The 14571-nt window shown below is 38.2% G+C and overlaps 1 protein-coding gene across 2 annotated transcripts in view; it reads right to left on the bottom strand.

The window, feature by feature from the left end:
* The window catches only part of LOC129723312 (nuclear factor NF-kappa-B p110 subunit), a 49976-nt gene extending 45013 nt beyond the window's left edge, over positions 1 to 4963 (bottom strand). Inside the window, exon 1 of one of the 2 annotated variants that reach the window (XM_055677460.1) lies at positions 4325 to 4963. In XM_055677460.1, coding sequence (XP_055533435.1) covers positions 4325 to 4370 — 46 coding nt within the window. In that variant the 5' untranslated portion in view covers positions 4371 to 4963. Of the gene's footprint in view, positions 1 to 1935; positions 2105 to 4324 lie in introns of those variants that run through there. The other variant, XM_055677461.1, reaches the window with a different exon arrangement.
* Positions 4964 to 14571: the final 9608 nt, after the last annotated feature.

Genomic DNA, 14571 nt, shown 5'->3' with positions numbered 1-14571 from the left:
ACCGGTTCGATTTCGACAGAAAAATTGACGAAAGTCACAGACCGGAAAATTGTCCACAGGCGCACTTCCTTAGACAGCTTTTTTCACTATTCAATAGAATTTACTTATGTTTTACGCATTTTTACCAAATTGTCAAATAAATATAAACAGAAAAAAATTATGACTGTAAACAATATTCAAAACAGTCTACATTTCGGATTTTTATACTAGTGCAAGTCTAACTTCGGATTTTCCAAAGTGAAAGGTAACTTTCTAGTTTGTTTTTATTTTGTCGAATCTTCAATGGACTATCAATAATATTTATGCTATGAATGTAATAATATATTACGGTTTCCAAGTGTACCAAAACAAGGAAAGCACTTCAAAATAATTTCAGAGCTTTATTCGGAATCAATTAAAGCGTTTATCTCCTTGTTAAACAACAGCTACACCTGCAATACTCAAAGAATTGCCGGTTTAAAAATTTGTCTGTGAATAAAAAAAAATATTCAAACCAAAAGTAGAATTCCTTTTGCTGAGTGAATATAAATATGTCATGTGTTTCATACACTTTACTTGTATATTTTCAATGTGCACTTTAAAAATAAGTTTGTATCCAGCTTTCCTCGGGCGGTAATGGCGGACAGTGCACGCAGCCCTTTTTGACATTTTCTGTAGGTCAGGGAATTTTCAATCGCAGTAACGGAGTAGAAAATATCACAACATCGTAACGTAGCCTAGCAACTTCAACAAGCAATGGGCGTTTTGTTATTTTAATTTTGTCGTGCGCATGCGCGGATCATAATAAACAAAACTCTTCATTAAAGTTGCTATGCGATTGAAAATTCCCTGACCTACAGAAAACGTCAAAAAGGGCTGCGTGCACTATCCGCCATTACCGCTCGTGGAAAGCTGGATACAGTGTAGAGTCGTAGTTAAATAACGAGTATCCAGCTTCCCACAAGCGGTAATGGCGGACAGTGCACGCAGTCCATTTTGACGTTTTCTGTAGGTCGGGTAATTTTCAATCGCAGTAACGGAGTGAAAAACATAAAATTTTTGCAACGTAGCATAGCAACTTTAATAAACAGTAATGTTTATTATGATCCGCGCATGCGCACGACGAAATTGAAATAACAAAACGCCCATTGTATGTTGAAATTGTTACGCTACGTTACGATGTTGTGATATTTTCAACTCCGTTACTGTGATTGAAAATTCCCTGACCTATAGAAAACGTCAAAAAGGGCTGCGTGCACTGTCCGCCATTTCCGCTCGTGGAAAGCTGGATACTGTAAAATATGTTTTCCCTCGAAATTAAAAATCTATAAAGCTTATTTATTTGCTTTACTATAATATGTTTTGCTAAATTTCAGTATCGTACGCGGGAAATTTATATGATACTGAGATCCAGTCAATTCAGTCTTATCTGTCATGCTTTTCCTTCAGTTTCTTTAGTTAGATGAAGCACTATATGAATTAGCAAAATATAGCAGCGAAATTGGTTTAACATTGTTATAATATATTCTGTTATTTATTAACAGTAGTTTAAGGGTTTGTTATTGGTTCATTCACCTTGTAACTGATAACTTTTATTCCCAGATTCCAGACAGCACTTCGGTACAAAGTCATGCCGAAGTTCAGGTATGATTTATTCCATTTCATTTTTATGGTTATTTGAAATTATTTACTTTAAAGGGAAACGTGCTGAAGTCAAGTTAATGTTAATTTATTGAGTCAAACTGCGAAGCATGCATGCGAATAGAATTTTCCAACCCGATCTCGAAACAATATCAAAATTCATTACGAATTAATCGTGAAAGTTTTATAGTTTTCCGCTAGTGTTACACTAAATATCGCCATTTGCGTCGTTTTCACACGTTATCGAACACAATGTATTTCTATTCAACGACACATCACTTATTGTCACTTTCAAACATTCGGTCTCCGAATTACCTCATTACTGCAATTGGTTTCATTCAATAGTTACGACTAGAATCCGGCAACCGCCAGCAAAACGCGCAAAACACACTCAAACAGAAACAATGTTTACTATCGGTTAGAATATCTGCGAGCACCGGCTTATGCAAACTGTCTGTTTCGTATCTGTGGAACTTCTGTTCACTTGTAGCACCACCGATCAGCACCGGCCAACGACTGACTGAATTGACGTAGGTTTGCACTGTCGCACTATTGAAAAAATATAAGTGGAAGCCCAAACTAAACGACACTAAAAACAATCACGTCACAACAACGACGTAATTGCGCTGCTTCAGCGGGTCAACCGGCGAATGAGCCACACCGTCCAGTGACTGTACCATTTATCACTCTGATGTAATAACATTTTCTCCGATGCTCTGCCAATACATTGTTGCGGAGAGCCAAGCCACCGACGCCCGTCTGCATGACTAATCTTCTGCCGCGCCGGCCTCATGAACGGCGATTGATATCTAACAGCGCGCCTCGTAAGTCAATAGCGCACACACGTGCTGCCAGTCTTCTCTCTCTCTCTCTCTCTCTCTCTCTCGCTATCATTCCTATTCCCATTCTCTTCAGCTCACCCCTAGCGATGGAATTGCCGAAATTGGCAGAGCGGGACCACTTACCATAGCTGCGAAAATCCGAAAAACACGGTAAACACGCGAAATTGGCGTAGATACCTGTCGCGTTCTCATCATCTTCGCGCTTCACACTTCGCGACCCAAAACGTCATCGTTCGACATTCACTGCTGCTGGGTCGACCACAAAAAGAAGGAAATACACACATCCGAAGCCAAACTCGTTTCTTCAACAAGCGACTCTTGCGCGCCGTCGCCTTTGTGGAAGCGAAACAGAAGCAAACAAACCGGCAACCGGCTGATCGTTACCGAGAAAAAAAGCAAGATCATACGTGTATGAATATACGTGTATATATACAATGTGGGGAATTCCCAGCCCCAAGATTGCCGCTTGCACTGCTACCGCCTCCAGCCGACATGACACCGCTGCCGCTTACTCTTGTTGTGGCGCTACGGATCTACTAGATCTTAATGTTAAAGTTTGGTACTGAGTAAGCTCCCAGCGAGTAACGTGGTGGCATCAGCGGATTGATTAGGCGTGACCTTTTTTTCATGATTCATTCTGCATGGGTCAAATAAGTCGAACGTTTTTGGTTTTAAATAACCGATTTGTTGCCTATCGGTATATGCCGGTTTCAGCGTATTGTTTACTCTCTACTTCTGCAAAGGCCAACTGTGTGATGAACCACTTCCACTACAGCGATCGTTACCATCACCACCATCGTCATCGCCATTATCACCATCTTCATCATCATCATTGCCAGTTCACCGCCGAGAGCAACGGGCTTTCCCAATGTCATACAAGTTTACCTTTTTTTAGTGCGTCGGCTTAGCTGATTGTCGGATATAACTGCGCAAGTCGCTTAGCATGCTAGTCGCGTGCTAATGTGCATATTTAGCTTGTGTTTATACCTGTTTATTGTGAAACATATATGAAACACGTTCTATACTGTACGCCGTATATGCATCTTTAGCTGAGGTGGCGGGGTCAGTGATGTCACGGAGTCCAGAAATCACAGACATTTGGAAATGTGGTCACGCTTCCAGGAAACCCCCTCTCGCAGCTATTGCGAACCACGCGGCGACTGAGCATATCATATGGCGATCGGTACTTGATTATGATTATACATTCCGATAAACCATACCTTCGAACGGAATCTTTCCCAGGGTGGATTACAATTTTCCGCATGCGCATATATTACGAAAGTTCTGTTTGTGAAAGCGTTTCATTCATTGATACACCGCGCTAATGTTCGACCAAATTCACCCCGCTTGATTACCTAATATATCAGCATAAAAATGCTAGTGAACTGTCAAACTTGAGATGAATCACCCATCTATATTGTCAAAAAAATCAATTTAAAACATCAACCAATTTGAATTAGCAAATAATGCTAACTTGTAAAAAATCAAAACATTCCTAACATACTTGGAATGTGTTAGGAATGTTTTAATTAGTACAAGTTTCGACTATTACCATGAATATCTGCTACAAATTCACTAAAGAGTCAAGACCTAGTAAGCGCGTTAAATCCGTCATTAGCGAAGACAAAAGATTTAAACTATGCTGTGTTATACTAAAGGTAACTTGTAAACAAACATGGCAGCATTTTTTTTATTTTGCTTCCAAAGAATCATAACAGTTTCTCTCCTCAAAACATATCGGAAAGCCAAAAGTAGCACACGAAAAAAAAAACACACAAAATGCGTGTTTCATAACCAGCCTGATACATCTAGTCACACAAAATAATAATACCCAACTTCCGAATCGACACCATATCACTCACCGAATAATTCATGACGATAACTGTCCAAGTTCAGCAGCGTTGACATGGCAAATTCACTGATTGTTGACGATGATTTCTATATTATCACTGTTTTTTTTCTCAATCGCTTATCGTCGCTATCAAAACACACTAAGCAGCGGTGGAATGATTACAAATACCAATAAGTGAAGATAGTATTATTGGTATCAATCGAATTCACGCTCGAATGTGGCCTTCAAAAGCACACGTCTAAAGTGATCGGATTCGGAGCTTCCCTCTTGTGCACTTTCACTTATCGTATAATGTGACTACCGAAAACTAAAGAAAAAAACTAAAACCTCTCTAAATAGCACTCAACCAAGAATGGGTAAACACTTGTCGCTAATAGTATTGAATGTTCTCGTTTTATGTTCTTCGTCACTGGCTTATCTGCATCGCAGCTCGCGGTAGACTTTTTTTCCAAATAAAACTACACTGCACATCACACAACAAAACATATGTAGGTTTATTTTACGCTATGAAACTACGTCAAAGTTTGCACGATCTACGCCGTTCAAGCTCAGGATCAATACTAAACTTTCGCAGCAGATCCTCGCGTCACTGGAGCAGCGCGATGCATCGAATGGAGCGTCGAGATACAGAATCCCAAAGCGCGTCGTCATCCTCCGATCGCAACAACCCGGGACCTAGTCTAGCGATCGGTGAGAATACAGACGCGAATCAAGCGGTTTTTTATTACCGGACAAACTAGCTGAGCAGCGGTGATCCAGCCCTTGCCTCTTTCTACACGTACACAGTAAATAGCACTATACGGCTGTTGCGGAAACTCGTTTGCGGCCGATCGCCGTGTGATTCCCCGAATCAACTTGTTTGCACTGCATACGACAAAGCCTCTTCCAGCGATGCGAACCTGCAGAAGAGAACGCGAGCGACATGTGATGATGTCATCACGCGAAGTTTCACGCGAGCAAACACTCACACACAAACGCACGCCCGCCGGACAGTGAGAAAGTCACGACTCTCGAAAGCAAAGCTCCGGCGAATTTGACGTTTAGTGATTCAATTTTTTAGAATTCCTATCAGTTTATCAGTTTCTGGAGAATGAGTTGCTTTCAACTGAGCACATGTCCGGTTTTGAGTTCCAAAAATAATGAAACACGGCACTTCTGAGCTTTTTATTTGATAGGATCGAATTCTTTGAAACAATAATTGTTTCATCCGAATAAAAGGAAGGGAACGCTTCGAATTTGCTACATCATTGGTGACCAAGCGTCTCCATTAGAGGATAAGGATGGATGAACAAGACTACTTTTGTTTCCCCAATCAAACTGAAATTTACCCAACACTTTTCAGTTAAATATTCAGATAAGCGTTTTATTGTTTGGAAAAATGCGCGTATCTAGCTTAAATCTCAGGTAAACTGATCAATTTCCACTAGCAGCCGCTTGGGGCGCTCCGGTCGTTTAGCAAGCTTTTTCCTCCGAGCGTAATCACAGAGCAATGTGCAAGATTGTAGATTCATACGCAAAACTTTAAGTATTTTTTCATTGAAAATTCAATATTCATAATTACAATGCAAATGGGAATGAATTATTTATAGAATGAAACAAATACCAAAACAAGTGCAACAAAAGTATATCTGGTTAGAAACTGTTGAGAACGATGAAAATAGGAACTAGAAAATAATTTTGACAATTCTGCTCGAATAACTTCGTCAGCTAAAACTAGTTCAACGGATAAGAAGCAAAAATATTGTTCCCTAATTTCACACAGTAATGAGCTGAATAGCATGGACCTTAATGTGTTATTTATTTGAGAACTGTATGTGAAATGGCTATGTAGGAAAATATAAGGGACAAATCAGTTTTTTTTTGACGTAGAACTACGTCTCTCAGGAAGTTCTGTTACAGAGTTATGAAATGAAAATCTAGACGGAAAAGGGGACGAAATTGATCTCTTTTTAAATGTTTACACACAACAACAATTAAAACAAATCAGCAGCCCCAGTAGAATAAACTTGCGTCTTGCACGGATGCACGTATGAGAAAAATGGCCGCCAGATTTACAAATTGACAGTTTCAAGGCTTATTCGGTACAAAGTTATACAAATTTCGGTGAATGTAAAATTAAGCAAATTTTTCGGTAAAAATTACAAAGTTAGGCTTAAACTTACAGTTATTATAGAACAGTCGTCGATTTAATGCTTTTTTGCAGGAATACCGGTGTTATTACACCCCTATGAAACCTAAGAAGACACCAGGGTACCTCGTTGAACACATAACGGTTAATATAGCTCAAATATCAAATATATATAAATATACAATAAATATTTATAAATACACAACAACTAATCAGAAAAGGGTGAACAGTAAAAGGCTTCACGTTATTCCCAAGGATTTTTTGTATAAGAACTCACTAGGTACATTACTTTTCGCATGCTTATTTTTGAATTTACTGTCGAAGAAAAAACAAACTGCGAATGTTTGTATGTAAGAAAGTGGGAGTATAAACTCTATAATTTTTGTCTCACAGTGGCGAACAATCCTGTGCCTATAAACCACCTTATTTAAGAAAAAAAATCTGCAAAACTTATTGAGTTTGTAAACTCGAATAAGCAGGTTTACATAGTGTAATTGATCTTCAGGGAACCAACTTTTTACGCAGGTTCAGCCAGTTTTCCTCTAACTGAGTAAGGGCTTCGTATTTACAGGCTAAACGTTGAAAAATAATAACATTATGAGTGTTCATATCGAGCTCATATTTAAACACCCAGCCGTAAAAATACTCACCTTTCACTTTCAAGACAGTCTTTGTAGAAGTGTAAAAGAAAAACGAGCAGATCGTAGGAGAATTAGACTATGACCAAGGACCAAGGTTCCAGCTAAGTTTTGTATGATGATAACCTTCTTGGAACACTGTCGTGAAACCTATACTAGTTGGTAGTTGCTTTCCGCGAAGCGATTCGTTCGATTCAATATTCATTAAACAAATGATCAAACCAGCAAGAGAAGCAATGCATGTCATGGAATACAACAATTCTATGACTTTTATTAGAGCCGTTTACACAACGATCGAAACACTAAGAACAGGAAATAGTTTTTGAAAGTTCTACTCTGAAGCAACAGATGCATTGAAGCAATTACAGGGATTCTGTCGTCGACGAAACATTTAGAGAAGGGAGCGAATCAATCGTCAGCCCGAATGAATCAATCAAACATGTTTATCATCAGTCCAGAGTGTTAAATGCCTAGTCCGAAGTCCAGTCAGACTGCAATCGAACTATCGATTTTATTTCGGACCGAACCAGAACGGAGCTATCCGATCCAGATAACGGAATGGGTAATGCTTCTGAGGCGTGAAATAATCCGACTCAAATAAATTAAAATGAATATTTGAACAAACTAGTCTTGTGTCACTTTTTTACCCACAATTTGTTTAATCCAAGAAATCAAGAAGTGAGAAATGGGAACATTTAGGAAAATTCATAAAATTTTACAGAAAAACTTGTTTTTCATTGTTCTGATATAATCAAACATATGAAACTGTGATTGACTCTTTCATAAATATGATATTTTTTCAGAAAAAACTGGTATTTTCATTCCCAGATGCAGGACTGGACATACGAAACGGAAGTATGCGGATCGTCAGCGTCAGCTTTGATACGAATCAGGCGAGCTCATCGAAAGATTGAATAATTTATCCTTTTTGACACATGAGCTCTAGCGAATCTTTTGAGATTTAAGGGGTAATATCCACTAAAAAAAATTTTTTCTTGTCATTATTGGCTTAAATCATGCTAAAACTATCCTAGAATCAAAATCTACATCGTCCAAGTACTGATCTAAACTCAAAATTCCTTTCAATCAATTTTTACCGAACAACTTTTATGCTCCAAAATCATATTTTTTGTTTATTCCGGCGATGCTTGTTTTTTTTTTAATTTCGACTAGTACTCGTAGAAGTTGCCTAAGATCGATATCGTGTTTCAAATTTGAAGTATAGAGGTCGCTGCATCAAGTTCCGACCGTTACAGCGTCTCTACAGCACGTATTTACTCACAATTTCCCTTTGTTTAGTCGATCAGCCGTTCTCGTTGTGTGCGTTCTTTGTTTTTTTTTCTGCTTTTTAACTGTGAATTATATTCAAAAGTACTAAAATATGAGTGACAAGTTTGAGTTTTGCGTGGGGTCGGACGCCAACCGCGTCAAAGTCGCTGAGCATCGCATGTCTGATATCGCGCAAGAGAGTTGGGTGCAGCCTTATATCAGATAAAAAAAGAAGCAGAGGAAAATAAAGCCCAGGAAGGACAACTTTACGGCGCAGGGATAGCCGACTGAAGGTAAAAACCTAAATTAATCCACCTAGCGGTCAGACTCAGCCTTTCTCATTCAAACTTATTATTTGTAAAAATAGATTTACATGAATGCTTAAATCCAAAAAGGTATATTCACTCTTTGTGTTCTAAAATATTGATGTTTATTTATTTTTTGAAGGTGTTTATTTTTTTATTTATTTATTTGTACAATTACATTCATCTGACAAAGATAAGTCTTAATGAATAATAAAAAAAAAAAAAACAGCAAAAACTTCACAATCTTCTATGAGCATCAAGTAGCCGGTGACGGAACGTATTCATTGGTAAGTCGAAGTCAAAAAACTCGAAAACATTATTAAAACGGTGGCAAATAACACGAATTGGATCATGGCAACCATATAGTCGATTCCGTGGTTCCAGATATAAGAAACTCCTTTGGCGCAGCGGTCTTTCAGGGGTGTATATGTTTAGTTGAGCCAATATAGCTGGACAGTCGATGTAGCCAGTCAGTAGTTTAGCAGCGAACACAGCTTGGTCTATTTGACGGCGAACCTCAAGTGGTTGAATACCAAGCAGACGACAACGGTCCTCGTATGATGGCAGGTTCAGTGGATCTTGCCATGGGAGATAACGAAGAGCATAGCGTACGAATTTTTTCTGAACCATTTCCATTCTGTAGGACCAGTTTGCATGATATGGGCTCCAGATTACAGAATTAGACTCGAGAATCGATCGCACTAGGGCACAGTAAAGTGCTTTGAAACATAATGGGTCACGGAATTCATCGGCAATCTTGAAAATTAACCCCAATCGACGGGTTGCTTTGGCGATAATGTTGTTATAATGGTTCTTGAATGTCAGCTCGCTATCTAAGTACACTCCAAGATCTTTCACGCACTGTACACGGAGAAGATGTTGTGACGATATGGTATAATCGTATTCGATAGGGACACGCTTTCTATTGAATGAAATTAAGTTGCATTTTCCAACACTCAATGTTAAGCAGTTTGTTGCACACCAGTTCACGAACGTATTTAGATGCTCCTGTAGCGCGACACAATCTCGTTGGCTATGTATAATTTTGAATATTTTTGTATCATCCGCATAAAACAGTCGACATCCGGGTGGTAACAAGAGAGAAGCGTCGTTTATAAAAATAGCGAAGAGTAGCGGGCCCAAGTTACTACCTTGAGGAACTCCTGAAACGTTTGAAAAACACCTCGAAACAGCTGAACCTATTTTCACGCATACACTTCGACTAGTCAAGTAAGATTTGAACCAGCGTACGGATTCTGATTGGACACCGAGTCGTTCAAGTTTACTAAGCAATATCTCGTGGTCTACCCGATCAAACGCTGCTTTCAGATCCAGGTAAATTGCATCGGTTTGTAAGCTAGAATCCATGCTTTGCAAACAGCGAGAAACAAACTGCATAAGATTAGTGGCTACAGATCGTCGAGGGAAAAACCCGTGCTGGTCGGCGTCAATATAGTGTTTAGAGCTGGCAAACAAAGCGTCATTTATAATAATCTCAAACAACTTTGAGCAAGCACACAGAGATGTGATCCCTCGGTAATTGGAAATGTCACGTTTGTTTCCTTTTTTGTAGACGGGAAAAAGATATGAGAATTTCCATCGGTCAGGGAATGTACACTGCTGCACGGACAAATTGAAGAGCATCGCGATCGGAGTACTAAGAACTTCTCCACATCGCTTCAAAACCGCCGAAGGGATACCATCCGGACCAACAGCGTATGAACTTTTTAGCTTATTCAAGGCAGCGACTACGTCATCTGGACTGATGTGAGGTAATCTGAATGATAATACATCGCGTGGTACTACGTTACTGGCTTCACGAACTTGTTCGGGGGACGCCACCGATTCATTAAAAATTTGCTGAAATTGCTCGGCAAACAGGTTGCATTTTTCATTTTCATTGTTAGCTACATTGTTGCCCAGGAACATAGAAGTAGGCAAACCCCTTTCCTTGCGTTTTGTATTCACAAATGACCAGAATTGTTTCGGGTGTACGCGAAGATTGCTTTGTATGCGCCTTACATACCTATTATACAAATAGCGGTTGTAGTTTCGATATTGACAGCTGGCAGTGGTGAACTGATTTCTGTTATAAGCAGAGCGATAACAACAATATTTCCGCAGCGCAGCTGATCGCAATCGCCTAAGCGTGCGTAGTCGTGGATTCGACCATGGTGGCTTTCGTGGCGGTTCAAAGAATGGCACTGTTTGGGCGAGCACACTTTCCAGCGTGTTGTAATTAAAGTATAAAATAAGAAATTTGACGTAATGTTAGTGCTTCAGAAATAGCGCAATATAAGAAATGACTCTTAATTTCGAACAATTGATTCACGAGCGATACCGGGAACGTTCAAATAGTACGATACCACATTTAAATCATGTTGAGGCCATATATATTGATCAAAGCAGCTATAGTGTTGAATTTCTTTTCTTTACAAAATTTTTGAACATTATATCAAATTTTTATGAAGTTTTTTATTTGTAAGTTTGAGAAATGACTCGTTTGTATGACACTAGGTGTGTTCAAATAATACTTGAGATAATAGACTTTCGTTGTTTTACAAATTAAAACATAACGGTTGCTTAAGTTTGATTACAATCAAATGAAAAGGGAACGTATGGGGGAGCCAAACTTTGAAACCACTTGTTCAATCATAATTCATCAGTTAACCCTTAGCTATCCCGTTTATTCGATATCAATATTGTTCAAATCTGTTGTGTAGTTTCTGAGATAATGAAGTTCAGTGATTTTCACATTTCGATACATTACAGGCGAAGTTACATTCCGATTACAGCAAAATTCAATAGGCTGTTATGAGGCAGCTAGACCTTTCATTTGCTACTTATTCTGTGGAAATCGGGTTAACCATCTCTGAGAAAAGTGAGTGAGCCCAAGTAGTCATCAGAATATGTATCTTTTCATAGCTGGATTTCACATTTTTAAACATAACAGGAAAAGTAATAATCCGTTCGCAAAAAAAAATCATTAGGGTCTTATGGGGCAACAAGATTTTCCAACTGGTACAACTGATTTTATGAAAATCGGTCCAGCCATCTCTGAGAAACATGAGTGAGATTAAACAGTCTCCAGAACACGTTTCTTTCTGTAACTTCTGAACCATATGTTCAATCTTCATAAAATTCAAAAGTTGAGGGTTTTTAGGTAGCCTGTTCATTTTAAACCAATTTTGTTCAAATCGGTTGTGTAGTTTCTGAGATATTGATGTTTCGTGATTTTTACATTTTGATACATAACCTCTAAACTAGAAATCAGATTACAATAAAATTCAATAGGGTCTTATAGGGCAACTAGACCTTTCATTTGCAATTGATTTCATTGAAATCGATTCAGCCATCTCTGAGAAAATCGAGTGCGATTAGGAGAGCGTTCACACACACACACATGCAGAAAATGCTCAGCTCGTCGAGCTGAGTCGAGTGGTATACGACATTCGGCCCTTTTGAGCACTTTTATACCTTTAGTTTTTGCAGTGATTGCTATACCTTTCTAGGAGAAAGGCAAAAAGTGAAATGATAGAAATGACTTTTAATTTCAACTTCAATCCCAAGCAAGGCCGAAAACATTGAAACAGTACAATTTTTTTTTATAAAATATGGTTTATTTATCCTTGTTTGTAAATATTACATCAAATATTGTAAAACAATTAAAAAGTTAAATTTAATATAAATTCTAGTTCGCCTACATCGATTCCATTATTAATAGTATAATTAAGGTGGTGTATTTAACTAAAGCTTCTAATAATTCGTTTCTTGTGGACACCGGTAAGTTTTCCAGAGTTGGGCGCAGTAAACCATCGAAAGACGGCCTATACCACCCTCCCAACTTCGTCGCCATTCTCCGTTGTATATACGCCCACGCTTCAGCCACTCGGGTGCACTCAGAGAATTTGTGTCGAATCGATTCTATGCCTACCGTGCAGTGCTGACAGTTAGGATCGTTGCCCCGACCGATTATATGCATCAGACGGCGATGTTCTGTTTTTTCGTTGACCAGCAAATATAAGTCGCTTCGATAGTGTGAGTTGAGTCCTCTTGCAGAGATATTTGTCCATATTTTCCTCCAGTTTATATTAGGCTGATTTTGTTCAACCCTTGGTAATCCGAAGGTCAGTAGGGTATTATAAAAGGGAAGGGAAACGATTTCTTTCAGGTGACGGTTGATCAACCTTAATCCCGAGCAAGGCCGCACACATTGAAATAGAACAATATCAAATTTAAGTGATGTTGAGGCCACATATTTTGATCGTACCTATAGTTTTAAACAGTCTGCGGGTTTCGTTTCTTTCTATAACTTTCAAACCACATGTTTAAACATTATGAAATTCATTGTTTAAGGGTTTGAAAGCCCATTTATTTGAATTCAACTATGTTCATAGCTTCTGAGATATAAGAGCGTTTTTCACATTCTGACACAGCGCCAAAACTAAAAGTTTGATTACAATGAAATTCAATAGCAACCTAAGCGGCAAATAGACCTTTCATTTGACACCAAGATAGAAAGAATCGGTCAGACCATCTCTGAGAAGAGTGAGTGCGAAAGAAAGGTGCACATACACACGTACACACCCACACACAAACATATACACCTATACATGCATATATGCAGAAAATGCTCGATTCGTCGAACTGAGTTGAGTAGTATATGACATTCGGCCATTTCAATCATTTTTCTACCTTTTAAATAGCCAGTGACCGTTAGAAGAAAGTCAATATGTTTACTTTCATTATGTGTTTTCACATTTTTATGAACAACGGACACAGTTACAATCCGATTGCAATGAAATTCAATAGCATCCTATGGGGCAACTAGACCTTTCATTTGACACCAATTTTGTGAAAATCGGTTCAGCCATCACTGAGAAAAATGAGTGAGTTTAAACAACCTCAAAATAACTTTTCTTTACATAACTTTTGAACCATATGTTCAATCATAACGAAAATCAAAAGTTAAGGGTTCTGGGAACAGCCCGATCATTTGAAACCAGTTTTATTGAAATCGGTTATGTGGTTTCTGAGATATTGATGTTTCGTGATTTTTGCATTTTGATACATAACCTCTAAACTAAAAATCCGATTACAATGAAATTCAATAGCAACCTATGGCGCAGCTAGACCTTCCATTCGCAATTAATTTTATGAAAATCGGTCCAGCCATCTCTGAGAAAAGTGAGTGAGAAAAAAAAGTTGCACATACACACACACACACATACATACATACATACAGAAAATGCTCAGTTCGTCGAAAGAAGTCGAGTGGTATATGACATTCGGCCATTGGGACCACTTTTATACCTTCGGTTTTTCCAGTGATTGCTATACCTTTCTAGGAGAAAGGCAAATCATATTAGGGGCTTTATTATTGCGATTGTTGAGATTTATAGCATTTTGAAACTTTGAACGCGTTTTTTTCAAAACCATGTTTTTAAAATCGGTGAGCAGTAGAACTGGAAAAGTTTACATCCGATTGCCTTGAATCTAACTGTAGCTTCTTCATTAAATTATTTAGTGAAGTACACACGATTTTATCAATTAAATAACAACAACAAAAGTTATAAACAATTAAAGTCGATTTTTTTTTGTCGAAAACCATTTTTTTCTCAAACCGTTGCCATTTTGCGGAGGAAAATTCTAAAAATATAATCATGTGTACTTCACTACCGATACTTATGTAGATAATGATTTTTTTTTTGTTTTCTTAAAAAAAAAGGAAAGTAGCAATATTTTTTTTTATATTCTCCAAGAGTTGCTTAATCCAACGATATATTTTATAAACCTTACATCTCTTACAGTGTTCTTTAAAAAAATCATGAAAAAAGTCTTGTTTTTTTTAGCATTTGGTGGATATTACCCCTTAATGAACTACTAAAATGCAAGGTGCAATCACTCTGAACTAACA

Source organism: Wyeomyia smithii, chromosome 2, assembly GCF_029784165.1.
Source record: "Wyeomyia smithii strain HCP4-BCI-WySm-NY-G18 chromosome 2, ASM2978416v1, whole genome shotgun sequence".
In the NCBI taxonomy this organism is placed as follows: domain Eukaryota; kingdom Metazoa; phylum Arthropoda; class Insecta; order Diptera; family Culicidae; genus Wyeomyia; species Wyeomyia smithii.
Note: the sequence above shows the minus strand (reverse complement) of the source record. Positions and strands in the feature narration are given on the sequence as shown.